The sequence below is a fragment of the Falco peregrinus genome, chromosome 3 (assembly GCF_023634155.1).
Source record: "Falco peregrinus isolate bFalPer1 chromosome 3, bFalPer1.pri, whole genome shotgun sequence".
Lineage (NCBI taxonomy): Eukaryota > Metazoa > Chordata > Aves > Falconiformes > Falconidae > Falco > Falco peregrinus.
In genome coordinates, this window is record NC_073723.1 from 105258353 (window position 1) to 105282755 (window position 24403).

Here is a 24403-nt window from a genome sequence, read left to right on the forward strand (position 1 = left end):
CGCGGTGGGGTTATTCCGGGTGACGGAGGAAGCCGCAGCCGTGGGGCCGCCCCGTCCCTGGTCCTGTCCCCGGTCCCGCCGCGGCCCAAGGAGGAGCCGCGCACTTGTCCCCTGCCCGTCTCCGCGCCGTGGGGCCGGCGGTTGCGGGCAGAGCGGTCCTCGCAGCATCCCGCCGGCCGGGCCGCCGCTGCGCCGGAGCCGTGAGTACCGCCGGGGCACGGCCCTGCGCCCCCTCCGCTGCCTCTCCTGGCGCCCGGGCCCCGCGGGAGCGCCCCGGGAGGGGTTACCGGGAGGTGGGGGGCAGTGGCAAGAGGATCCCCCGGCAGAGCTCTCCATCACTCCACGCCGCTGCCTCCGCGCTGCCGGTGGCCTGTCCCCCCGGGAGGGCACGTTTCCCGGCCAGAGTACGGCGCAGCGCGGCCGGGGGAGCCCCCGGCTGCCTCGGCCGCTTCGTGTCCGCGCCTCGGCGGCTCTGGCCGCTGTGCCAAGCGCGGTCTGTGTCCCCGTCCTCCGCCAAGTCCCGGAGAGATCCCTTTAGTAACGGGAAAACCCGCAGCTTCAGAGCCTTTGAAGAGGCTGGGGGCCCTTTGGAGAGGCAGGGGGGCGGGGAGAGCCGCAGGGAGGTTCTGGCATCGCGGTTTTACTCCCCCTTGGTGGAAGCACCCGGGCTGCTCGGTATCGTTGGCTGTGGGGGAGCTGAAGGGCACAGGGAGAAATGTCGCCTCAGGTTTTCTGATAGCATGACGGGGGGGAAGCGGGAGGCAGCTTTATTCTGGCCTCTGCAGTGGCTGTGAGGGCAGAGGGCTCTCCTTGAGCTACAGCATCTCTGTTGGCGGTGGTGGTCCTGGGGAGCATCAGGCTGGGGCAGGCAGCTGGTCTGGTTCTGCTGGCTGAGCAAATGCCTCCCTCCCTGACGAGCGCTGGCCCTGCAGCCTCGGCTGCCCTACAACAAGGCAGAAACACAGCGGCTTGGTGGCTGTCCCCGCGCTCTGTGCGTCAGTACACAGCCACTGACTGACCAGGCTTTTGTGCCAAGCCAGAAAACTGCAGAAATGGTGGCTGCGCTTCTATGGAGTTGCTTTGTAAAGGAAGCCTGCTCTCCTCTGACTTCAGGGGCTACTGTCCCATGAGCGCTGTCTCAGGGCACGCTCTGTTGCTGGAGACCACAGGGAGGGAGGGTTAGTTCGGGAGTGATTCAGCAACATGTGGATGTTCAGGTGCTTTTGGTCCTGACAGTCTGCAGGTGCGCTAGGCTGCTGCAGGTAATTTCTTGCCCCTAGGACAGGATACAGCTCAAATGAGTCTCAGGGAGCTGCTGCCCTTTCTCAGTATGGATGGTCCGAAGGCAGAAGCTGCATTTAAGGATGGGAGGAGGGATGGGGCCTACACAACACATTTGGGGTGTCTGTGTGCTAGCGTTTTGCACCAGGAGTGCTGGTTTGTTACGAGTTCGCTGTTTTGTGGCTCGCTGACACTTGAATGTACTTTGGTTATGATCGCTACAGCCAAGCAAACATCTCTGTGGAATCTTTCCCCTGTGCACCCCAAGTTTCTCTCCTGGCCCACAAGCATCTGCTGGAAATACTTTATTCATCATGGCAGTGAGTAAGACTCTTAAGGATCTTGGGTGTAAAGATCTGAGTTTCCTTCCTGAGAACTGACTAATTCATGAATCACAGTAAAATCTAACTCAGAGTGGACCAGGAGCTGGCAGATGGAGCAGTCACCTGCTCTCTTGGCTTTACAGTCTAGGATCCAAATGGAGTCACTCCTTGGCATCTTGGGTAGCTAGGATGGTCCCTTATGCTTTCTGTCAGCTAAGGTCAGCTTGGTGAGGGTGGCAATGGAACCTCTTTGTGCTGCCAGCCTGTCTGGTGGCCATCCAGCCTTGCTCTCATCGGCATCAGTCTGGGTCTCTGTAGATGGAGTGGCATGTGAACGTCAAGGCAGGTGTGCTCCGAAGACTGGAGATCTGGTGGGGAGACTTTTCTGGGTTCAGGTTTTGCTTTGCTGCATTTCAGGCTCAGCAGCTCAAAAAAAAAAAAAAAAAAAATCAAACAGCCACGCTGAAAGTCTCAGTGTTGGTTTCTGCATTTTCTCAGGTGCTGGAGCTTTGCCTCCGAACCCTTAGGCAAGCTGGGCTTGGTAGGCTTGAGAGGCTTCACCCTTTCTGCCTGGCCTGCCAGAACTGGCTACAAAGCACACTACCTCCTCTAAAGGATATGACTTCTCAGGGACAGCTCCTTCAGCTGAAATTCCCAGGGTCTGGGACCCGCTGGCCTTGGCGAGCCCCCAGTGTACCAGCAAACTCAAGGCCATTATGTCACGTGCTCCAAATATCTGAGTTTTCATGTATGTGGCCTGTGCTGCTGCCTGCAAGAAGATGTGAGGGAATTCTCTTAATCATTTTCTGGCTTGAAAACAGGTTCCCGCTGCTCCACAGTGTGAAGTGAAGCACTGGGCTTGTTTGGAAGAGGAAGCACATTCTGCTTATGTGGTCCAGTACATCTACATTGCCAACCCACGCTATGACTGAAGCTGGCAGGAGGCTTTGTAAGCTGTCCATAAACATGGCGTGGGCCACGCAGTTTCTGCAAAATGGATGAGGACAAGTGCAGCTGGTGACCTCCTGGTTCAGAGAATCACTTGTGAGCAGTGCTTCTCAGGGCATCGGCACTAGCATTGTTCCCTGGCTTACCCGTCTGTAAAAGATCTGCTCATCTAGAGCCTGTAGGCCACGCTGCCTCACATCATGGAGTCAACTTTTCCTTTAGAAGCTGAACAGTAGCTCATGCTGAGTCTCACCGAATTCATCCCACTCGTTTGACGTCAGGGCATTGCTGAGTGGTAGCAACCTGTTCTGAGCTGGCCTGCTGCCACCTATTCAAGACACCATCACCTTGCACAGCGGACAGGTAAAGGGCACAGTCCCTCTTGGAGTAGCTGCTGGCCAAGGATGTTGCAGAGAGGGAGCTCCTGGGCAAATTTACGAGCCAGGAATATTGAGATCCTTTGATACGGACTGCCTCCAATGACCTGAGCACTCTCATCTGTCAGTTTACCTGTCTGAAAAATGAGCACAGAGATGTCTGTCATGGTGAAGACTAGAGGGAGATTAGGAATACCACAGTGATGGGTAGCACAGCTGAAGCTGTTAACTATCACTCTGCTGCCTGGAGAGGAGACTTGCTTGATGCTGGCATGTAGAGGTTTGGCACTGCTTGTGCCATAAAATAGCACTGGTTGCAACGGTAGCTCCTCTCCTGTGTCTGCAGGGAGACACTGGGAAGGGGGAATTGAGCCGTGACCCATATTTCCAGTCCTTGGCCGAGGCAAAGGGCTCCTTGTGCTTATATTTTGGTGCACTTTGTGGTGGAGTGTAGGAACCACTGTCTAATCCCAGTGCATCTGGAGACCTGCACATTTTGCTGAGCATCTCAAGGCCTGAATTAGTTTCCATTTCTTGTTTCTCCCTAAACTGGGAATTTGGCAGTCCCAAACCTGTTTGGGTCCTGACGCTTAGAACCAATTATTTAATGACCCAAATGTTAGCACAGATGCCTCTAAATCCCTCAACCATGGAGTCCTGCTTGGAGATGCTGTGATCCTCCGAGTGCAAAATACTGAAGGCAAAAGCTGAATTTGAAGATGTCTGCAGGAAGAGTTGCTGCCTGTGCAAAGTGTGTGTGAGAGGGAGAAAACTGTGTACGCAGAGAGGCACTAAGCAGGTTTGATACCCTTGATCTCTTTCAGGTGTGGGAATGTCCCAATGCAGGCACTGAGGCCTTGTGCTCCCTGCCCTCTCAGCTAAAGCACTTCTGAGCGTGAGCTGGCATGATTGAGAGCCACTCTGAGCTGAGTTTCCAAACAAAACTCCCCAGGAGTAATGGGGAAAGAGGCTTTAATTAGAAAAGACCTCCAACCTTCTGTGTGCACCAGAGCCGATTGATTACAACCCACTGAGTTGCTGAAAGACACTGACTAGGTCAATGTGCTGAGTGCCCTTCTTGCCTGAAGCCAGTGCTGTCTCTGTGCTGTAGAGCTGGCAACTGTGTGCAGTTTTTCTTCGTCCTCCCCACCCCCTTGCTGAGGCTCCACATCCTCTCTGGCAGCTTGTCACTTCTCTGCAGATGTCTAGACAGGAGGATTCAGTGCGTGTCAGTTATGCCTAATTCATTAAAAAAACCCAAACCCTACTGAGAGCTGGGGATTCTCAGTCCTGCAGACTCAGCTCTGTCTGCGGTGCCCTGTGCTGCCTTGAGGCTAGCTCGGAGCAGATTAATTCCACTGATCAGCAGGAGCAGCGCTCACCTCACCCTCCCGTCCATAGCAAGGGGGCTTGGGGAATAGAAGGCAAATGTGGTCAGGGGCAGTGCTGGCAGTGGGAGCAGAAAAGAGAGGAGAGCAGGTGGAAAGAAGCATTTGGGCTGAGGTGCATGCTCCTAACCTCTCCTTGCAGCTCACCCCACCTGTGTGTTCTTGGTGTGCTTATGTCCTCCATTGTGTCCATCAGGAGGTAGCAAAGGGGTGCAAGGTGTCAGAGTCCTCAGTCTAGCAGTCTGCTGTCAGCTTCCTAATTCTACTGTCCCTACTGCTGCCTCTGAAGGCAGAGCTGGTGTCAGGAATGACAGCTCCCATTGCCACATTAAGGCACATTTCCATCAGTATTTGCAGTCCTGACCTCTGTATAGGTGCAGCTCTAAATCAGCCTTCACGGTAGCTCAGAGTAGTTCAGAGCCTCTAGTCCTGAACCATTAGGTCCCTCTGCTTCCTCACAATTGCTGGCTCTTCTAGGCTGAATGCACAGTTAACCTTGTATTAGAAAGATTGGATGTGAGCTGCTGCATGCTGTCAGTGTCTGATTTCCCTGGATGCAGGTAAAGTGCTACAGGGGCTGAGAAGGGACTGAACCCCTAAGTGTTGTGTTGAGGGGACAGAGTTATCTGTCTGTATCAGTGGTGCTGATGGGACAGGTCCTGGTGGGGACAATTCCTCAATTTAGCGGCTGCTTTGCATCTGAGTCCTGGGTTTAGACAACTGGATGATTTCCAATCCTCTTTGTGTTTGCTGTGGGGAAGGGAGCAGGAAAGGTAAGAATGCAATGTATTTTGTGATGGGCAGTGCTAGGCCCTCTGAAAGAAGCAAGAATTTAGAATACCCAAGTTAAAGGTGTAAGGGCAGTGTTTGTCTGCTGTAGCTTATGAAGACAGCAGCCCTGGTGTCTTAGACATGCCTGCTGCAGGAGGATTACTGATGCAAAAATACTGCTAGTCATCTGGTAGTTTAAAGCTTCTTGTTAGACATCGGCTTCAGAGCCACGGACAGGGTTCAACAAAAGGGGTAGCTCAGCCAAATTAATGGGGCCTCCACAAAGCAGTAAGGTGAAAATTTGCAGGCCTGTAGTGTACTCGGCTGCATCTCTGGATGCTGGTACGAGCTGTATGAGTGGTCCTACTTTGCAACAGCATAACAGCAGCTATTGTTACTGCCAGCTCAGCTGTTTGTGTCCCTTGGCTGGTGACGGGAAGGAAGAGTCTGCAGGAACACAGGAGCACATCTTCTTCCCAGCCCTGCTCCCAGGAGAAAAGAAGCTATTTGTCCTTGTATGCACACCCCCACACATAGCTGGGCAGGGGCTCTTGCCTGTCCCCCCTTAGGCTGCCCCAGTCTAGTCCTGCCCTGATCTTTAATGTGTATTTCGTGTTTCAGTTCTTTGGGAGAGTGCTGAATTGCCCGAGGCTGCTTACCAGCAAATGGCCTGTGACTCCTCTTAGAGGGGTTAAAAATCAGAATTCTGATTTCTAGTGTGGGGGAGATGGAGATGCACTTGGAAGCAGCGATTCCTGCCTGTGACTCTACTGTCAAGCTCCTTCTTCCCCAGGTGTCTGTGCTGTTGCTCGGCCCCAGGATGAGTTCTGCTGTGCTGCTGTGGAAGGCACTGCTTTGGCTCCACCACCCGGATTAGAGATCTGAAGCTGCAGGGCACAACAGAGTAGCACCGCCAGCAGCCCCTTCCTGCCTGGGGACAGAGCCAGAGGAGGTCTGCAGGCAAAAAAAGGACTTTGTGCCTGGGAGACAGAACCCCAGCACCAAGAAGGGGGGGAAAACTGCTCCTCTGAAAGGGGAACTGGCAACACAGTGCTACCTTATTGACCTTGTTTGTGCTGCCCTTTGCTCTGTTAGCGCTGTGACATGCTGGGATAGAGGTGAGTGCCCGCAAGGACTTGATGTCTTATCCTGAAGGTCTAATGGCAGCCTTCTGTGGGAGATGCAGTGCTGTGCACAAAGCAGGGCTTTGTAGCTGGTTTACCAGAAAAGAGGTGCCGGAATATCAGCATAGGGATAGGGCACACATGGAAGTGATGGATTTAAGCATGAATGTATGTCAGGACTTAGGGCATGTCACGCCTTACAGTAGGGGATGTCACCTTATCCACAGCAAAGACTCATCCCCAACATCTGACCAGCTGTACAGGATGTGTCTTTGCAGTCTCCTAGCCAGCCTGGCAGACACAAAATCTCCATCCAGGCTGTCAACAAAAAGCCATTCTCCAGGGCCTTCCTGGGGAAAGGGCAGGCTCTGAACTTTTCCCTGGAGGATACTCTGTTCCCTGTTTATTGCTCAGCATGCTTCTTTTCACTCTCAGCAAAATATGTTTTTTTGTGCAAAGAGAACAGACCTCCCTTTGGGCAGGGATCATTTGCATTAATTAACAGAGCTGTTATGCATGGCCACGCTCTGTTGCATAGAGGCCAAACAAACGCCTTCTTTTTTTTGTCATAACCTAAGAGTTATTACAAGTCAACCACCGCATCCATTATAGCTGATGCGTAACACGTGCATTCATGCTGCTGCGTGCTCCACAAAAGTGGGCTTGTATTTACTTCCCCGCGCTGGAGCTCTGGACACTGCTTTACTGTCTCTCGAGGTCCAGGCACTGTTCCTCATTAATTATATCTTAGCGGTGCTCATAGACCTTCATTTCCTGGGAATGAAGTTTTACAAGGAAATAAGGAGTATTCAGTGTTGCCAATGAAGCTGAGAGTTTGGGCACGGGGAGCAGCACAAGCAGCAGTGGGGTGTCCTTTCCCTTTTTCCCCACTGATCATATTCTGATCCATTAAAGCAAAAGAGTTCTGGTGGGAACAAGTTATTGCAGATTAGAGGGGACACTGGGAAGTGGGACTGAAGGGGCTGTACCCATGGCAAACCTCAGGCCAGACCCATGCCAGCGCTCCCTGCGCTTTGGAAGGGTGACCTTTTCCCAAGGTGGGTGAGTGAGCTGCTCTTTGAGGGAGGGACGGCTGAAGCTGTAGTGAAAAATCATCAAGCAGAGCTGGTTCAGGCTGCCTGTGGGTCAGGTCAGCTGTGGGCTGTCCCCTGGTGTGTGGATGCTCTTGGGAGCCTGGTGGCAGTGCGGTGACTGGGATGGCATCTCCCTTTGGCCCTGCTCCCTGCTGGGTCACATCAGAGACAGTGACGTGATGGTGTAGCTCAGGGTGCTGCACAGCGGTGTGGGTGAGGGAGGCACCAGCCCTTCAGAGCTCTGTGAGGTGCATGCCATCCCTTGCTGTGACAGTAGGGTGGTGTGGGTGGAGCGGGAGTGAGCAATAGCTGGTCTCTACCCCCTCACCAGGGGAATCATTGCAAGGAAAGATGATGTCACCCTTGTCACTCTGCATTTGCACTTGTTCAGAGTTGTGCAATGACTCAGTGGCAGGGCTGGGAAGAGAGCCCAGCACTTCGGACCCTCTTTGGAAATGTGTTTGATTACTGTGATGCCAGTGCATTGGCTACAGCAACCTTCAGTCTGGTCTGCTCTCTGTGTCTCTCCCCTGACCGCTGGAGTGGAGTTGTGTGCTCCCCCTGCCTGGCTGGGGTGGCAAACCTTTCCTCAGAAGTCTCCAAGAGCACAAGGAGAAGCAATCCCATCTTTTTCCTGCTCTTCTGTCCTGTCCTATGTTGTCCCCCCCGGGTCCTCCCACCACTGTGGAGCTGGGAGCTCCTGTCCCTGGCTATCAGCACCCAGAATAGGTGGTGCGAGTGCCCTCAATTAGAGCTGGGGCGTGATTAAATACTGATGGGGAGAAGTATGCCTCAGCAGTGCATTAAAAAGGTAGACCAGCTCAAGCAGGTCTGGAAGACCCTCAGGCTTGCAGCTAGGGAGAGGAGTAAAAGCAAGAAGGCACTGTCTGTGCCACTGAACCAGATCTGGGAAAGGAGCTCTTGAGCCCAGGTAGAGATGCTAATAATTATAAACCACTTTTGTGCAGGCAGCTCTCATCCAGCAGTGTCCATGCACGTGAATTAACACACTGAGGGTGCCCTAGAGATGTGGCAGCTTTCTGAAAAGCTCAGCTGAGGGGTGTTGGAAGAGAGGGCCAGTTAGCTCAGGGTTTCTTCTTTCCTGTCAAAGGCACAATAGCATCCTACTCATTACTGGAAAGCATCAACAGGTGTTGCCTTTGTTGTGTGCCCGTGAGTCTTCCCTGCTGACAGTGAAATGAGGAATCTCGTATCACGTGGGATGATACAAATAGAAGAGGGCATTGCAGGCTTCTCTCCTGCTCAGGAAAGATGTTTATTCATCTTTTTTCCTCCCCCAGACTCTAGTACATGTTACAATTGCTATTTAAAAACGGATAGCTGCATTCGGGGCTGAGCCGGTACAGCATGGTAGATTTCTATTTTTAGGCTCGGCACGGCTGGCAATGTGTAGGTGTCGTGAGGAGCACAGAGACTGAGGGGATTCTCTCACCGCAGGGATGCGGGGGTAGGCGCACGAGTGCAGCACACGGGCTTTTTTTTCTTCAAGCTGCCTTTTTCTCCTGCTTCCTCCTTCTCCTTGCTCTTGCTGCTCAGTCATCCTCTCTTCATTCTCCCACCTCTCCTTCTGGTGCTGCTGCAGGGGGACAGTCAGACGCCTTTCAAAACACCATGAGCAGCCTAGATGCAAACAGAATGGAAAGAGAAAATATCTTTGCGCAAATAAATGCCCTTATTCCTTGATTTAGGCAATGTTTGAGCTCTACAAGCTGATCAAGTTCATACTCCTGTTCCCTGCCGGGGCTGTCCCAGATTGTGTGGAAGGACTGTCCCACTCCATGCTCAGTGGCGTGTAGGTGTGCATGCAGACTGAGTTCTGCATTGGGTCCCAGCGGCCTGATCAGCATCACTGATCTTTGCTGTCCGCTTCTTCTGTCAGCCTTGTCAAACCAAAACTACCTGAGGTTCAAAGTTACCCCTTGAAGGACAGCCAGCGTCTCAGCTGGGATGCTTCCAGGGAGATCTAGGAGCTCTGTGTTGCCCAGATCACCTGCTAGGCCAGCGCTGAACAGGAGTCTGTGGTGCTGGAGCAGGACTGTTTGGTGCAGCCTTGAGGCTGGGTGAGCCTGGGTAGAGGATGCTGGAGGGAAGTGGAGATCAGGATATTAAAATGCATGTTTCCCATTCCCTAACGGACCACCTGGGAATCCCCAGCCTCTCCCCAAAAAGGGGCTTGGAATATAAAATGGCAGGAAGAGTTGAACCCCTGGTCTGCAGGAGTCTGGACTGGGACTGTAGAGCTCTGTGCTGCAGCTGCCTTTGCCCGCTGCCTTATCCTTCTGAATTGTGTGGGCACAGGAAAGACAGCAGCTCTCCAAGCTGAACTTTTGAAGGCAGATGTATTCATTACAAATCTCCTAGCGTCTTCTGGAAGCTGGAAGGGAACAGCCACCACTCGAAGAGCTGTGGTCCATAACATTGCTCTTGGGAGTGTGCCTTGTTAGGCAGATTTGGAGATGGTGCATATGTTGTAGAGCAGTACCCTTCTGAAGGCAGGTAAGGAGGATTTCGATCCAAAGATGAACACAGTTGGGAAGCAGTGTCACAGCTGAGAAGAGTCTGAGCATCGCTTTCTATTACTTGTGTTCCTCCAGAGACTATCTCCTCCCCATCATGGGTTTATGAGCTGGATGATGTTTCCCCGGCAGGGGCTGGTTGGGTGGGAGGTGTTCTTGAATGGGGTCTTTGAGCAATGGCAGGTATACTTGGGGACAGTGGGAAATATCTGGGGCTAGAGCTATTCCTGCCTGGGTAATGCTTTGGTTTTCCTCCGTATCAGTGCTGGTGAGAAGGGAAGCACACCATCTACTACCTGCAGCCATGGAAGGGGGTGTGCAGCTCCTCAACCGTGATGGCCACAGCATCTCCCACAACTCCAAGCGGCACTATCACGACGCCTTCATGTGCATGAACCGCATGCGACAACGCGGGCTGCTCTGTGACATTGTGCTCCATGTGGGCACCAAGGAGATCAAGGCCCACAAGGTGGTGCTGGCGTCATGCAGCCCATACTTCCACGCCATGTTCACAAGCAAGTAGTGTCCTCTCTTTCCCATGGCCAGTTATCTCCCGCTCTTCAAACCCTCTCCTCTCTGCAAGCCCCCTTTTGTTCTGCTCCCTGTTCTCACTGCCCTACCCTATGGAAATGCGGTGCTTGTATGTCAGTTCTGTGAGCAAGTGCAGTAACGTTCCCCATTTGAGTCCCTTCTGTGAAGCCCTTTGCTCGTAACCCCCCTCATGGGTATCTTGATGCCCATCCTGCAGACACGGACCCCATTCCCTAGAGTATATTGCTGCTTCTCCTTATTAAGAGCTGGGCAGGAGACCTTCCTGGGCTGTCATGCGGGGCTGTGGAGGTGGATGTGGCTTGTTCCGTGCATGGTCAAGTCTTCCTGCGGGGAGACAATCCTGCTGTGGGACTTTGTCCATGTCTAATGTCTGTGTTGCCCCAGATGAGATGAGCGAGAGCCGCCAGACCCATGTGACTCTGCACGACATTGACCCACAGGCCCTGGAGCAGCTGGTGCAATATGCTTACACAGCTGAGATTGTGGTGGGCGAGGGGAATGTACAGGTAGGAGCTTACCCCAAAATCTGTCTTCTCCACAAAGCCATTCTGTACAATACTTGCCTCCTGGGGACTCTTCTTTCCTTCTGCTCAACACTTTCAGCTGTTGTTTTGTGATGGCATCTGCATCTAACAGTGGTCAGGGAGTTCATTTGCTCCCCTGTGCCCAGAGGGGTGGCTCCTGTTACTGCTGTGGCTGGGAATGGCTCCTTGGGGCACTATGCAGTGGCCAGGTCTGGTCCTGAGCATCTGCCATTCTCCTGCCATTTCCTGGCCCTGTGGGGAGTTACAGGTGCCCTTCTCAGCTGTTCTTTAGCTTAGTCCTGTTGGAAACAAAGAATGCTTTGTCCTTTATGCGCTTGTGTGCCTGAAGGGGCTCAGTAAGCCTGTTCTGTTACTGACTTGCAGTGAGACAAGGGTGAAAATGGTTTCCTTGCCCTGGAAACTCTATTTTCCCTCATTCTTTTTCACTGCCAGACACTTCTTCCTGCTGCCAGCCTGCTTCAGCTCAATGGTGTGCGGGATGCTTGCTGCAAGTTCCTACTCAGCCAGCTCGACCCATCCAACTGCCTGGGGATCCGGGGTTTTGCTGACACGCACTCGTGCAGCGACCTCCTCAAGTCTGCACACAAGTATGTCCTCCAACACTTTGTGGAGGTGTCCAAGACGGAGGAGTTCATGTTGCTGCCTCTTAAACAGGTGAGGTCCTGATGGGAGTGTGAAGATATGTGTGTGACAAGGCTTTTTGTGCTCTGTCCTGGAAGGCACGGTCTGTGTGTCAAGAGCCCAAGGAACCTGCACTGAGGGGACAGGGTTTGGCAGGAAAATGTATCCAGATTCTGTGCTTTGGTCCTCTCCATCCAATGGAGAGACAGTATGTGGGAAGAATGCTGTGCATAAGCTTAATCCCATGTGAAATAGGGATGGGAGGGTAACACGGAGGATAATTGCTGTTGCTGGCGCTTGCCATGTGAGCTCTGGGTACACTGCCCTCTCTCCAGGGACACAGCACAAGGGAAAAGTCCTGGCTGCCCTGGTCACATACCTGTGATGTTTAATTCGGCGCTCAGCTAATGTTTCCTGCTGCTCTTCACGTGGTGCCAGTATGGCCCCTGGCTCATTGCTCTCTGTAGGGCACTGTGCTGTGCCCTGGCCTGGAGGCATTCCCAGTCCTTTCTCTGCATCAACTGACCCTGTATGGTCCCTTACCAGGATGCATACACCTCCCTTTGTCTGTTCCCGGGGCAGTGGGGTTTGTGGCAGCGAGGGGAGGGTGTGTATCTCCACCTGCTCCAGCTCTGTAGTCCTGGGCTGGTGGAGTGTGCTGGGAACAGCCAGGGCACCTGGCTCTATCCCATGAAATATTGAAGGGACGTGTGCAAGCAGAGTCGGCTGCCTGATCTCACCGATGCTAATTGGAAGTGTCAGGCATTGCAGCAGCTTCAGACACAGAACCGGGGGAATGAACCAAGAAAGATGATCGAGGGCAGAGCTGTCTCCACACCAGTGCTGTGAGGAGAGGAGACACATGGCTGCACCTGCCTACTTTGGGGGGACCTGGTTGCTCTTTGGGTCCTTCTGCATCCAGTGGGAGACTAGCTGTACACCCCTCATCTGCCAGCATCTGCAGGAGGCAGGGGCTCTGCCTCTGACAGCACTGTTCTGCTGGGCCAGTTACCTGGGGGTGTGAACGTGTCCCTTCCTTCCCAACCATACCAACCAATACTTGCCCTTTCCACCCCACTCTGCAGGTGCTGGACCTCATTTCTAGTGACAGCCTCAATGTGCCATCAGAGGAGGAGGTATACCGGGCTGTGCTCAGCTGGGTCAAACATGATGTGGACAGCAGAAGACAGCATGTCCCCAGGGTGAGTCTGCTGAGGAGGATGCCCTGGTTCTACCCACCTGCTCCAAGTGCCCGGCCTGAGTGGACACACAGCTGATGGAAACTGCAGGATGGCCAGAGGACAGCAAGCAGGTCCTCGCCATACCGTTTCCAGTCCAGGCATAGATGAGGGTGTGGCTGAGAAAGTTCAGTCTCCTAGAGTGAAGTCCAAACTATTGACAAATCCAAGGGGGATGCCCTGTCTGACCCCTGGCAGCTTGGGCATGCAGAGCTCTGGGGAGGGTGTGGGCAGCAGGAGAGATCAGCCTTGCCTGCAGCCTTCCTGAGCTTTCACATGCATCCTCAAACTAAAAGCTCAGGCAAATTTGAGCAGGGACTTCTTTTAGCTCATGCTTTTGCCTCCCTGCATCTGCATCTTGGAGCATGGGCCTGCGATCCTGCCTGCCAAAGGTGCAACTGGAGAAGACATGGTTAAGCCCTTTCCTGTGGGGCTGCCAGTGCTTGCACAGCATGGGCACCCGCTCACAGACGGAGCCCTGAACTGCAGTAGAGGCTGTTGGTGCCTCCAGCAGCCCTGGCTTCCTGAAGTCTCGCTCCTCTCATGCTTCCAAGGTGGTAGCGGCGGGAGGAAGCATCCCTGGGTGTCCTCCCGAAGGCTGGGACTGAGATGGGGCAGGATGAGGAAGACTCTGTCTGAGGGTTTCCACCTGCCCCAGGGGTAGAGGAGTTCTGTCTACACCTTTGCTGGTTGTGTGCACTCAGACATCCCTCCTGTGGGCAATGCAACATGGGGTGTGCTGGGTGGGAGGGGACTGGTGTCTGCAGTGAGGATTGTTACTTGTACCATCAGATCTGGAGGAGGATGTGAGTACCGGCAGCAGGCAGGGTGGGAATCTGTGGGACCTGTCACGGCTAGGCTGAGGGCTCCTGGCTCTGCAAAGACGTGAAAGCTAACGGTCCAGGCTCCTGCCAGGGTCCCCAGGGTTTGCAGCACTGGCATAAACCTTTCTCACCCTGCCAGTGGAGTTTAACTCCTCTCCCCTCAGCTTATGAAGTGTGTGCGGCTGCCCCTGCTGAGCCGGGACTTCCTCATGAGCAATGTGGACACGGAGCTGCTGGTGCGGCATCACTCGGAGTGCAAGGACCTGCTGATCGAAGCCCTCAAGTACCACCTCATGCCAGAGCAGAGAGGGGTCCTTAGCAACAGCAGGACGAGGCCACGGCGTTGCGAGGGGGCCAGCACTGTGCTGTTTGCTGTGGGTAAGGCCCTGCCACATGCTCACATACGTGCGACCCCCCTTCCCAGGGCCTTTGGACTGTTGTTTGCTCTGTTTGCCATCCCGTGTGCAGGTGGGGGGAGCCTGTTCGCCATCCATGGGGACTGTGAGGCCTATGACACACGGACGGACCGGTGGCACATGGTGGCCTCCATGTCGACTCGCAGGGCCAGAGTGGGCGTTGCTGCCATTGGGAACAAGCTGTATGCTGTGGGCGGGTAAGGAGGGCATGGGAGGTGTGCGCAGGGAGCTGGCAGGGCTGCCTTCAGCACCTGCTGTACAGAGCCGGCAGCAAGAGTGGCAAAAAGCTGCTCTGGGAGCAGAGGTGGCCAGCAGAACCTCCCAGGGCCAGCCTCCGGACAAAGCAGTCCGCTATCTCTGGGTTACTAACTGTGGGCATAGCAACTGAAAACTATTCTGCTGCCCCTGCAGTTTGGAGCAGTGAGTTTGCTAGTTCTCAGTTTGGTGGTGGCTACGTCCTGGACTTGTGCTGTTTCCTCCCGTTTCCCTTAGCCCTACGCTGCTGCTCCCCAGCCCGCCCCCTCCCCAGTGTGCAGGGCTCTGCGACCCGCGGTCTTCGCAGACCCCCAGGAGAGCCCTGCTCGGGGCTCTGCGCTGCCAGCAGGTGCTGCGGTGCACTCTGCCTCGAGGAAGCTGGGCAGCGGGGAGCGGAGAGGGGTGGTGGCAGGGACACAAGCAAAGCTGTGCTGTCTAGGCCCTTGATCGTCTCTAGCGCAGTGGGACAAGCCCGCAGCCTCACTTGCGGTCCAGGCTTCACAGCTCTTAACGCATTCTCCCTTTTTCTCCCTACAGCTACGATGGGACCTCTGATTTGGCCACAGTGGAGTCCTACGATCCTGTCACCAATTCCTGGCAACCTGAGGTATCCATGGGCACGAGGAGGAGCTGCCTGGGTGTAGCAGCGCTTCATGGGCTTCTCTATGCTGCTGGAGGGTACGATGGGGCCTCATGTCTGAACAGGTAGGGGATTGTCTTGCTACAGGCTCCTCCACTGCTCTTGCCTGCACTGGCCTTGGTGCTGGGTGCCTGGGGGAGCCCACGAGGCCTGCTCCTGACAGATGGACTGGCCCCAGAGTACATGTCTTGCAATCCAGCTATGTCTTCCAGTGCCTTCCAGGCAAAGTTTTTTGCGGGGAAAACCCATTTTGTAGCCCTCTGTCACAACAGAACACAGCCTTTGTCAGTTCTTCCCTCCATTTTCCCTGTCTATTCCCAAGCTTCCTTGGGAGCTGCCCCTGAGGGCCTGTGTCAAAGAGCTTTGACCTGGGCTTTGCCAGTGTCACACCTTATGTTCCTGTGTCCCTGCCTGCTGCAGCGCAGAGCGGTACGACCCTCTGACAGGCACCTGGACATCCATCGCTGCCATGAGCACGAGGAGACGCTACGTCCGGGTGGCAACACTAGGTGGGTGATGGCATGAGGACCTGGCTGACTTCTGTGCAAACTGTCTCTTGCATTTCTGGTGGTTCCTTTTCATGTTATTCAGTTCCAGTTCCCACCCCTTCTTCCTAGATTCCCTAGCTGTGAGTCCCAGTAGCCCAGCCATTCCTCTGCGATGTCCTGACATGCTCTCTGCCTCTGCCCTCCTCCTCAGTCTCCCTAGTGTAATTGTGTTTCATCACATTCTGCAGGCAACTCATGAGGGAACCCAGAACTTGTTCCTCAGCTCCTTTGTGGCCCTTCCATTTTGGAGCAAGAGGGCTGGCTGTGGATGATCACCTGTCCCTAGAAAGGAAAAGATAACCTTATTACTCCATCATTACAAAAGCAGGACAGTCCTTTTAGTGATGATCCAAGCGGTGGTGCAGGGTCAAAACTGTCTCTGCCAGGGGTGTCACAACGCTAGGTGCCATGTCTCCTGACTTGGTTGAATGAGTTCTGTCCCTAAGGAGGGTGCAGTGTGAGAACCACTTCATTGTTTAGTGCAGCTATGGGGTTAATGCAAGTATGACTCTTCACCCTAGCAGGTGCTGGACCTCCCTGGGGATGCCAGGTTAGCATGCTGTTCCCCACCATCCCAGGAACTGCTGTGCAGTGTCCCAGTGTCTCTGTGGTGCCTCTCCCCTGCCCTGTTCTCTGGTTTCAGCTCTCAGTGCTGACTCAGAGGTTTCCTTCCCTCCATCACCAGCTCATACTCTCTGCCTGCCACAGCCTTTATTGCCTTCCCCTGCTCCAGCCTCTGCTGCTAAAAATAACCAACCCATTGCTCTGGTGGGGAGCACTTGCAGCTCCCATAATGAGGAGGTCAAGAAGTGGCAGGCGAACGAGCTCTTTGGGAAGCTTGCAGTGTGGCAGAGAAATTGCCTGATGAATATTTCACAGTGCTCCTGCTGCAAGGGGAGGGGGAGCTGGGGGAGCCCTGCTGAGAGGAGCTTGGCTGCCTGGGGAGCAGGCGGCACTGCGGCTCAGCTGATACCTGTGCAAGAGCTGTGGGAGGCTGTGCTGGGACTGGGGCCGTGCTCTTTAGCTAACTCCTGTGCATGTGTGACTGTCTTTGCAGAAGGCAACCTCTATGCTGTTGGGGGATATGACAGCTCATCCCACTTAGCCACAGTAGAAAAGTATGAGCCCCAGGTAAATACGAGAGAGAGCATGCCTGATAACCCTTTTCCCTCTCCCCTCCTTATGCGTGCCTGAAAGGGCCCTGCAGAAAGCTGAGGGCTACACAAGTTGCTAGAGAACTTAGCAGACAATGAGAGATCAGGTACGCGTGGTCTCTTGGAGCTGCCATAGCTTATGATGTGATTAAGTGATTAATAAAGTGATTAAGACCACTTCCTAGCAATGTATTGCAGCAGCAGTGGAGCAGGCAGTGTGCCCACAGGAGCCTGCTCAGCACTCACCTGCCTGCCTCCTTGAAGACTTAAGCCACCGTGCGTGACTATGAGATGGAGCGGGTATCAGCCCCTTCCCCAGCTCTTTGGCAGGGCAGAATATCTGGGGTGCAATCCAGAGCAAAGTGAGCCAAAGCTGCAGGCTCGGGGTTATCTCCTTGAGGTTGTCAGCTGCCAGAACACTCTATCCCCATTGCCTGTAGGCCAGCTCAACTTCTCGAAGAGGAAAGGCTCTGGTACGTGCCCTGAGCTTTTTCCAGCTTCCAGCTGAGGTCCTTCCCTGCACACACATCCAGAGCAGTTAGAAGGGGTTGTGGCAGGCTAGGGGCATGTGTTGGGCCTTGGATCTCTCAGCTCTATTAAGAGCAGGTTAGATGACTGCAAAAAGATCAGAGAGGGTCCTGGAGGTTTTTCATGAGCTGTCAAGCCACAGTTGTGGCTTGTACAGTTTTGAAATAGATACAGCTCAACTCCAGTGATGGGCTGGCGTTCATCTGTGACGTGACTGGTGGCCTGGCACAGGGATCTCTGCTCAGGGCCCTGGGCTGGCAGGGCTCCTGCCAGCTGTGGCTGCGCCTTCCCAAGCCAGTCGGCAGTGGCCTCTCCTGGAGCCTGCAGCTTTTCTGCTGGAGAGCCAAAAGGAGAGAAGTTAGGTCCCCCCAGCAGTCTTTTTGGGGGAAGGACTGTTATCTGAGGAGCTGTGTGGTTACCACAGGACTGGTTTGGCAGGGATACGTAGAAAATTACTGGCTCACAAACAAACGTTGCCTCTTCCCAGATCAACACCTGGACGCCCATTGCCAATATGCTAAGCCGCCGGAGCAGTGCAGGAGTGGCCGTGCTGGAGGGGATGCTCTATGTGGCTGGTGGCAACGATGGGACCAGCTGCCTTAACTCTGTTGAGCGCTACAACCCCAAAACCAACACGTGGGAGAGTGTGGCACCCATGAACATCCGTAGGTAAGGAGCTCTGCCACTGCCACAGTCCCAAGCTGCAGGGGAGCTTCAGCTCCTGCAGTCAGGAACAGGGATCCCATCTCACCGAGAGCCCTGCTGTGCTTGGCGCTGCAAACCATTAAATGCAGACCATGCCCCAGGGCTTGGCTAATGCTGCAGTTGGTTGGCTCTGTGCTGCCTGCACAAAGGCAGCCAATACTCCCTGCTGCACTGCGAGGGACTGGTACGCATGTGCCAGGAGGGCAGAGCAGGGACATTCTGCAGCAGGCACTTTCTGCAAAGGGATTTATTCTCGGCAGTCTCTGTGGCCATAAAGAATCAGGTGGTACAGCTAGCTGAGGCCATGTAGGAGATGTTGCTGGGCTGTGGGAGGATTTAAGGCTTGGAAGTCCAAGGATTTTAGGCTCCTAGGGCCTGTTACTTAGAGGTGGTCCTCCTCTAGCAGGAGGAGGGTATCAGAGTGAAGAGGAAGATCTGAGGCTCTATATTGCACTCTGCCACTGACTGACGGAGCACCAGTAGTTCATTTTCACTGGGCATTTGTGAGGCTGGACACTCCCTTTTGTGGGATGACAGAGCTCTGGCCGGTTCCTCTGAGGTGCTGAGCTCCCCTAATGCCCCACATACACCGTGTTCGAGCCTCACACCACTGTGGTCTTTTCATGGTCATTCCAGGAGCACCCACGACCTGGTGGCCATGGATGGGTGGCTGTATGCAGTGGGTGGCAACGATGGGAGCTCCAGCCTCAACTCCATTGAGAAGTACAACCCCCGTACCAACAAGTGGGTAGCAGCCTCGTGCATGTTCACACGCCGCAGCAGCGTGGGGGTGGCTGTGCTGGAACTCCTCAACTTCCCGCCCCCCCTCCTCGCCCACCTTGTCGGTGTCTTCGACAAGCCTTTGACAAAGAGTCAGGATCTACCTTACCTCAAGGGGACAGGGGTGCCTGGCGGAGTGCTAGGCCAGCATGGCCCGCCCCGCGGGGCAGCCGCTCGCTGTAGGAGGAGAGTGAAGGTACCGGCTGCTGCCTCCAGCCCCAGCACTCCTGCAGACCCCCGGAGCTATCCCCACTCCTGGTGCACACATCGGATCAGCACGACTACAGCAGTTAGAAATGTGCTTCCTGGACGAGCACCCTCCTTGTAGAGGGCGAGGAGAGGGGATGCTCTCTGCTCTGTTCAGACTCATCTCACCACTCACCCAAAGGGCGTATATTTTCTTTGGGGAGGGGAAACTTTAAACCATTGCTGCTTCTTGGATTCACGTGATCCAGCCGGTGCCACACATATGAGCACAGCCAGCCTTGGAGGCTTCCAGGAGTCCAGTGGGGTGGCAGAGGTGGACAGCACTCCTCGCAGGGACATGGCTGAATGTGCAACTGCTCCTCTGAATGTCACTGTAGCCAAACTCTTTACCAAGCCTATTGTGCACTGTTAAAGACTCTGAGGCCACTGTATGGTTCTCAATGGTGTCTAATTGATGCCTTAAAATACACAAACAAAAGAAGCCCAGCTACGGGACAGCATCTGGAGGAGGTGAGGTTTGGAGACAAAATTGGATGCAGCATCCTGAACCCTCCAGCATCTCCATACTCAGCTGGCCCCACCTCATTCACTAAGATCCCAGCTGACCATTGCTCTGGGGAGTCCCCAGCCAGGCAGATGGGTTGAATGACCTTGTTTGCATCCATGCCATTGCTGTCCCAGGTTCAAATGACTGTGCGGCTGCCTACTCCCTGCACGTGGTCCTGGTTCACAGTTTGGCTGGGAACAGAGCAGCCTGTTTGCTGTTCCTCTCTGCAGAGCAGATTCTGAGTTTATGGAAAGGTATTGGTTCTTAAACAAGGACAGTCTAGCCTTCTAAATGAGGATTGCCTGGCATTACTTTTTTTTATTGTTAATTTTTTGCCTTTTTTATTTGAATGCTAATATTTTAATTTTTAATTACTTCATAGCCCTTTATTTTTTACACTGTTCTTGTATTCCCCATCCCATCTGCTTTTAAGGCAGCAGAAGGGATGCAATTGATTTCTCATTTGTTGATGAGATGATGACTGTGTCCTGGAAGATGTTCTCTATAGATGTGTGGGGGTGTGTGCATGTGTGAGATACTGTATTTACAGTGAAAACAGCATGGAAGGGACCATTTGCAATTAGTGACTCCCTGGCAATTAAGCAACCACTTTAATGAAGTAAAGGTTGATAAATTAGTACTGTAAGTCACAGGTCTGGCCTAGACCCACCTGTGCCATGGAACCTCTTGGGTGGTGTTTTCAATGCATATGCTGTAGGGTGAATGTATGAGCCTTGAACTGAGACATATTATCAGGTGTTCTCCACGTTACATAGGAATGACTCAACCACTGGTACCTCAATAGTGTTCAAATGTAGCATTGGAAACATGGTCTAACTGTTTTGAACTCATTCCTTTGTCCTCCCCCCCCCCCCCCCCCCACTTCTTCTCATTTGTAGAGTTCAGATTTCACTTGTTACGGTATTCGTTGGCCTAAATTTTCTAGTGGCTAGAGATTTCTTCTTTTCTCTTTTTTTCGGGGTGAAAGGAGAGTTTGAGATCAGACAGGGACTCCCCAGCTTAAGACAATTTTTATGGCAATCTGATTTATCCTGGACAGGTGCCTGCATGTTTTACAAGCCCACTTACAGTGCCTAACGTTGGACACCTGAAATTACCAGCAGCTTCTGAAAATCTGGGCTGCTTCTCCCCCAGCCTCTTCCCCAAGAACAGTCTGGGCCCCTCAGGCTCAGGAGGCCTTTTTGGCTTTTGGAACAGACTCTAAATCTGCTTTTCATTCTTCTCTCACTTGTCAAGCCTCTGCCCCAGCCTGTCACAGCTTGGCAGCTCTCCCAGTCCTCTGTATTGCAGAGGTCCCTGTAAATGTCTGGGCTCTGCTAGTGCAGGTTGCCTCCTGGTCAGCACCCCGGTAGGGCTGCCCTAACTAGGCGACATGAATCTGCTTTGTTCAGAGTAACGATGAAATCGGTGACGTCTGCCCTGTTGCGTGCGTGTGCCTACGCATGGGCGAGCTCCCACTCCTTCCCATCCCATTCCTGTAAGCAACATCAGGTTTTTTTGTCTTCTGCTGGACTTGTATCGGCCAGCGCATTCAAGGTGCCCCTGGCTCTAGGGACCTCTTTGAAGGAGAATGAGCCTAAAAGCCCTACAGCCATGTCAGAAGTGGAAGGTGTTGTTGCTGGGCTTTGGCCCTGTATGCCAAGGTCCTGCTGAGGACCTGTGTGAGGAACGGCGAAAGGCCGGTGCAGCCCAGCCAGCTGCTGAAGGGCACAGAGGAGCAGCGCAGGGACTGCTGAAGGGAGGAACGGGGCTCATTTCAGACACGGCATGAGTTGTTACAGCAGTGGCTCAGCATCTGGTCCAGCTGTGGCCGCTGTAGTGTGAAGGGGGGCTGCTATCTTAGAGGGGTGGCAGGCAGGCAAAACCAGCGGGGGAAGCTGGCAGTGCAGCAGGCCGAGGAGAGTTCTGCGCCACACACCCTTGGCCCCAGTGATCTTCAGCAATGTACACTACAAACGATGTGCAGTGCTGTCCTGCCTCGAGGGTCAGCAAAAGGGGCAGTGTGGCTCCTGTCACCCACCGGCTGGGTCCTGAGCAATATCACCACTGAGCCTGTTCTGCAGAAGCCTGGGGAGGAGGGAGCCTTTTGTGTCTCTGATGTACTAACTATGCAGATGCTCACTGCTTTCCTGTAAAAGATAAAGAAGGAAGGAAAGGGCAAAATAGTTCCCCAGCAGCTTGCAGGGGTCTGGAGCACCCTGACCCACACTGTGTGGACACGAGGTGTCAGCATCTGCCCTGGGAGATTCCAGGGTGGAATTGCTTCTGGTGCTGCACATCCCTTGCCGAGGAGGAGGCCTCGGAGGGGCTGTGTGTCTGTGTCTGTCTGTCTATGCGTAGTTCCCTGTCTGAGGGGAGGAGAACTGTCAGCTGTGTGTGGCTTCTCTGCCAGTTTTAGTTAGCGATGTCTCACCCAAGATGTTATTTGTGTGATCTCCCATGTGAGCTTTTCCCAGCTGAGGAGCACCCCTGAGCGGGTGGCTCCAGGCTATGTATGTTGATGTGTTTTGCCCAGGGACCTCGGGGTCGGTCTGCCATGAGACAGCAAGACCAGGCAGGAGCCCTTGCCCCCCAACATGGGGGGAGAGGTTCGCTTGGCCTTACTGGTAGGCAGAGCCGGTCTACTCCATGTCAAACCGTTTCACTTTGATTTCTCTGTAAGTTATCTGACTTATTTATGTGGAACTTTGTTTCTCTGAATTTTTTGCACTACATGGGATTGGGGAGGGGATACAAGCAATAGAAGCCAACATGTACAATAAAGACATTTTCTTGAATACTGGATCCTGCCTCCTGCATCCTTCCTTCTCACTTCTCTGGCCCTGCTCCTGTGGAGGCAGGGAGCTACTCTCTGTGTTGCCCTGTGCAGAGGAGGGGAAGGAGCCCGAGGCAGAGGATGTGCATGGCAGGCTGCTGCACATCTGTGCCTAAGCAGCCGCCAATGAGATCTCATCTGCCTGGGTGCAGCCACTCCAGGCCTTGAGGCATTTGCGCAGAGCAGGGACAGGTACCCATCCAGGGGCCATATCAGGCTGGCCCTGCCGTTGTGAACGTTAGTCAAGGAGGCCAGAGGAGCCAAAGGCAGCTTTGAAGGCACTGCTGCACTACAGGTGAGCTAAAAGGAGTGGCTTTCAGCCCAGGTCCCAGCCCCACGCTCAGCTGGCTGGTGCTGGGTGCCTGGCCGGGGAGATTGGGGTCCTGCAGATAAGGTGCTTTGTATTCCCAGAGAGGGTGCTGTGCTGGGGCTGTCCGCTGCTCTGTGCGCCTTCACCCTGCCCCAGAGAAAGAGCAGGGCAAAGATGCTGATGGTGTTGGAGACAGCAGGAAAAGCCCAGCCCAAGGGGCTTTAGAGGCAGACTGATTTACACCTCTTCCCACAGTTAAATTCTAGTTTGGTCTCCCTAGGACTCCCAGGGCTATTGACAGCCTTCCCCTGCAGTGAAAATGAAAACCAGATGAGAAGCACCCTCCTTTACCTCCGGTTGCCACGTGCATCTTGCCTGGGGGCAGGTGCTGCCTGGGGGCAGGCGTAGCTGCTTGGCCCTGTTCAGCAGCGGGGAGGCTCTGCAGCAGATCAGATCTGCCTTCCCTAGCTGCTGCCAGTCACTGCTGCCTGTGGGGGAAATACTAAGCCGATTTCACGGTGGTGGGAGTGTACGGGGTCAAAAGAGCATTGAGAAGCTGCATGGCAACATCCCATGGGACTTGAAAGGGCACTTTCCCATGCATGTGTACTGCAAGCCCTGCAGTTAAACCACGATGCTAATACAGCAGGCATGCCAGACTTGGCTATAGCCCTGCCATGTCCTCTTTCTTGCTGCTTTCTAGGCTCTTGCTTCTGTTTCGGCTTCTATAAATAACTACTGTGCTGTAAAAGTCTTTCCAACGTCTGGAGCCTAACTGCTTCCCCACCTAGTTCAGGCCCTCCTGGAAGCAAAACAATGGGAGTCCGGGAGAGCGGTTTGCCCTGCAAGCAAGCCTGTGTGCCCAGCATGCAAAGAGAGCCAACTGTCCTCAGCCACCGGTCACAGCTGGCCCTGCCAGCTGTGCTGATGTCACTGGTGTCCCCGTGAGCAAGATGATGCATATTTGCAAGACCTGCAAGAACAGAAGGAGAGGGACAGCTTTATCACTGTTTTGAGCTTTATTTAGAACAAACATATTGGAGAAATGGCACATTTCTGATCACAATGTTGACCGTGTTAGCCATGGATCTTAAGAGGAATCATACTTTTCCTGAATAAAACACAGTTGTTGCTGTAATTTTTGGTCTCTGCCAGGAGGTGCTGGGACGTGGCTTTGCTGTTGGATAGTTGTTTCGCAGCTGTGCAAAGAGAACAGAGCTTGCAGAAGCACCCTGCCATAAAAATTACAGAGTTTCTGATAGGGGCCCTCTGGAGGGGTGTCCTGTTGCTTTGCTTGGCCATGAACCATTCGTGGATTATATGACAGAAAGGGGAGGGGGATAAAGAGGCTGTTTTTAAAGGTCAAAGAAGTGGAGGCCTTTGAGAAATTTTATGGCATGTCTGTTATCAGTGGCTCTCTCTGGACAAACGTTGCCTGACTGTACAGTTGCCTCTTTGGGGATATGTTGATTTTGTTAACTGCAGGGTAACTTCACTTCCAAGACAAGGCAGATGCAAATAGAGTCTAACACATCCAGTACGCCCATAAGACCTCACATAGCAAATCCCAGTTTGATTCAAACAGATTTTCTAGGATAACAAGTGTTTTTAAAATCCCTTGTTGAAGAAGCCATTGCAGTCCTCTGGAGGTGGTTCCAGTAAGAAATAACCTTTCCTGTTAAAAATGCCTCCTTGTTCCTAGGTTCAACTTGTCTAGCGCCACTTTCTCTGCAACTCTTCTTGTTATCTCTTTGCCAGCTGGTTGTTGCAGGTCTGTTCCCATTGCAGGCGCTACCCACCTCACTGCATCCTTGTAGCCTCTCTACTGCCATAGCAAGATGAAGCAGTCTGGAG

General features: G+C 53.6%; 1 protein-coding gene across 1 annotated transcript; it reads left to right on the forward strand.

The window, feature by feature from the left end:
- The first annotated feature begins 207 nt into the window (after window positions 1–207).
- Window positions 208–18865, forward strand: KLHL17 (kelch like family member 17). Its single transcript, XM_005238324.4, is given in 12 exon segments — window positions 208–10358; window positions 10780–10901; window positions 11373–11594; window positions 12647–12763; window positions 13788–14001; window positions 14092–14236; window positions 14832–14999; window positions 15355–15443; window positions 16540–16613; window positions 17652–17833; window positions 18506–18689; window positions 18691–18865. Coding segments are annotated over 12 exon segments (1917 nt in total). The 5' UTR covers window positions 208–10003; the 3' UTR covers window positions 18736–18865.
- Window positions 18866–24403: the final 5538 nt, after the last annotated feature.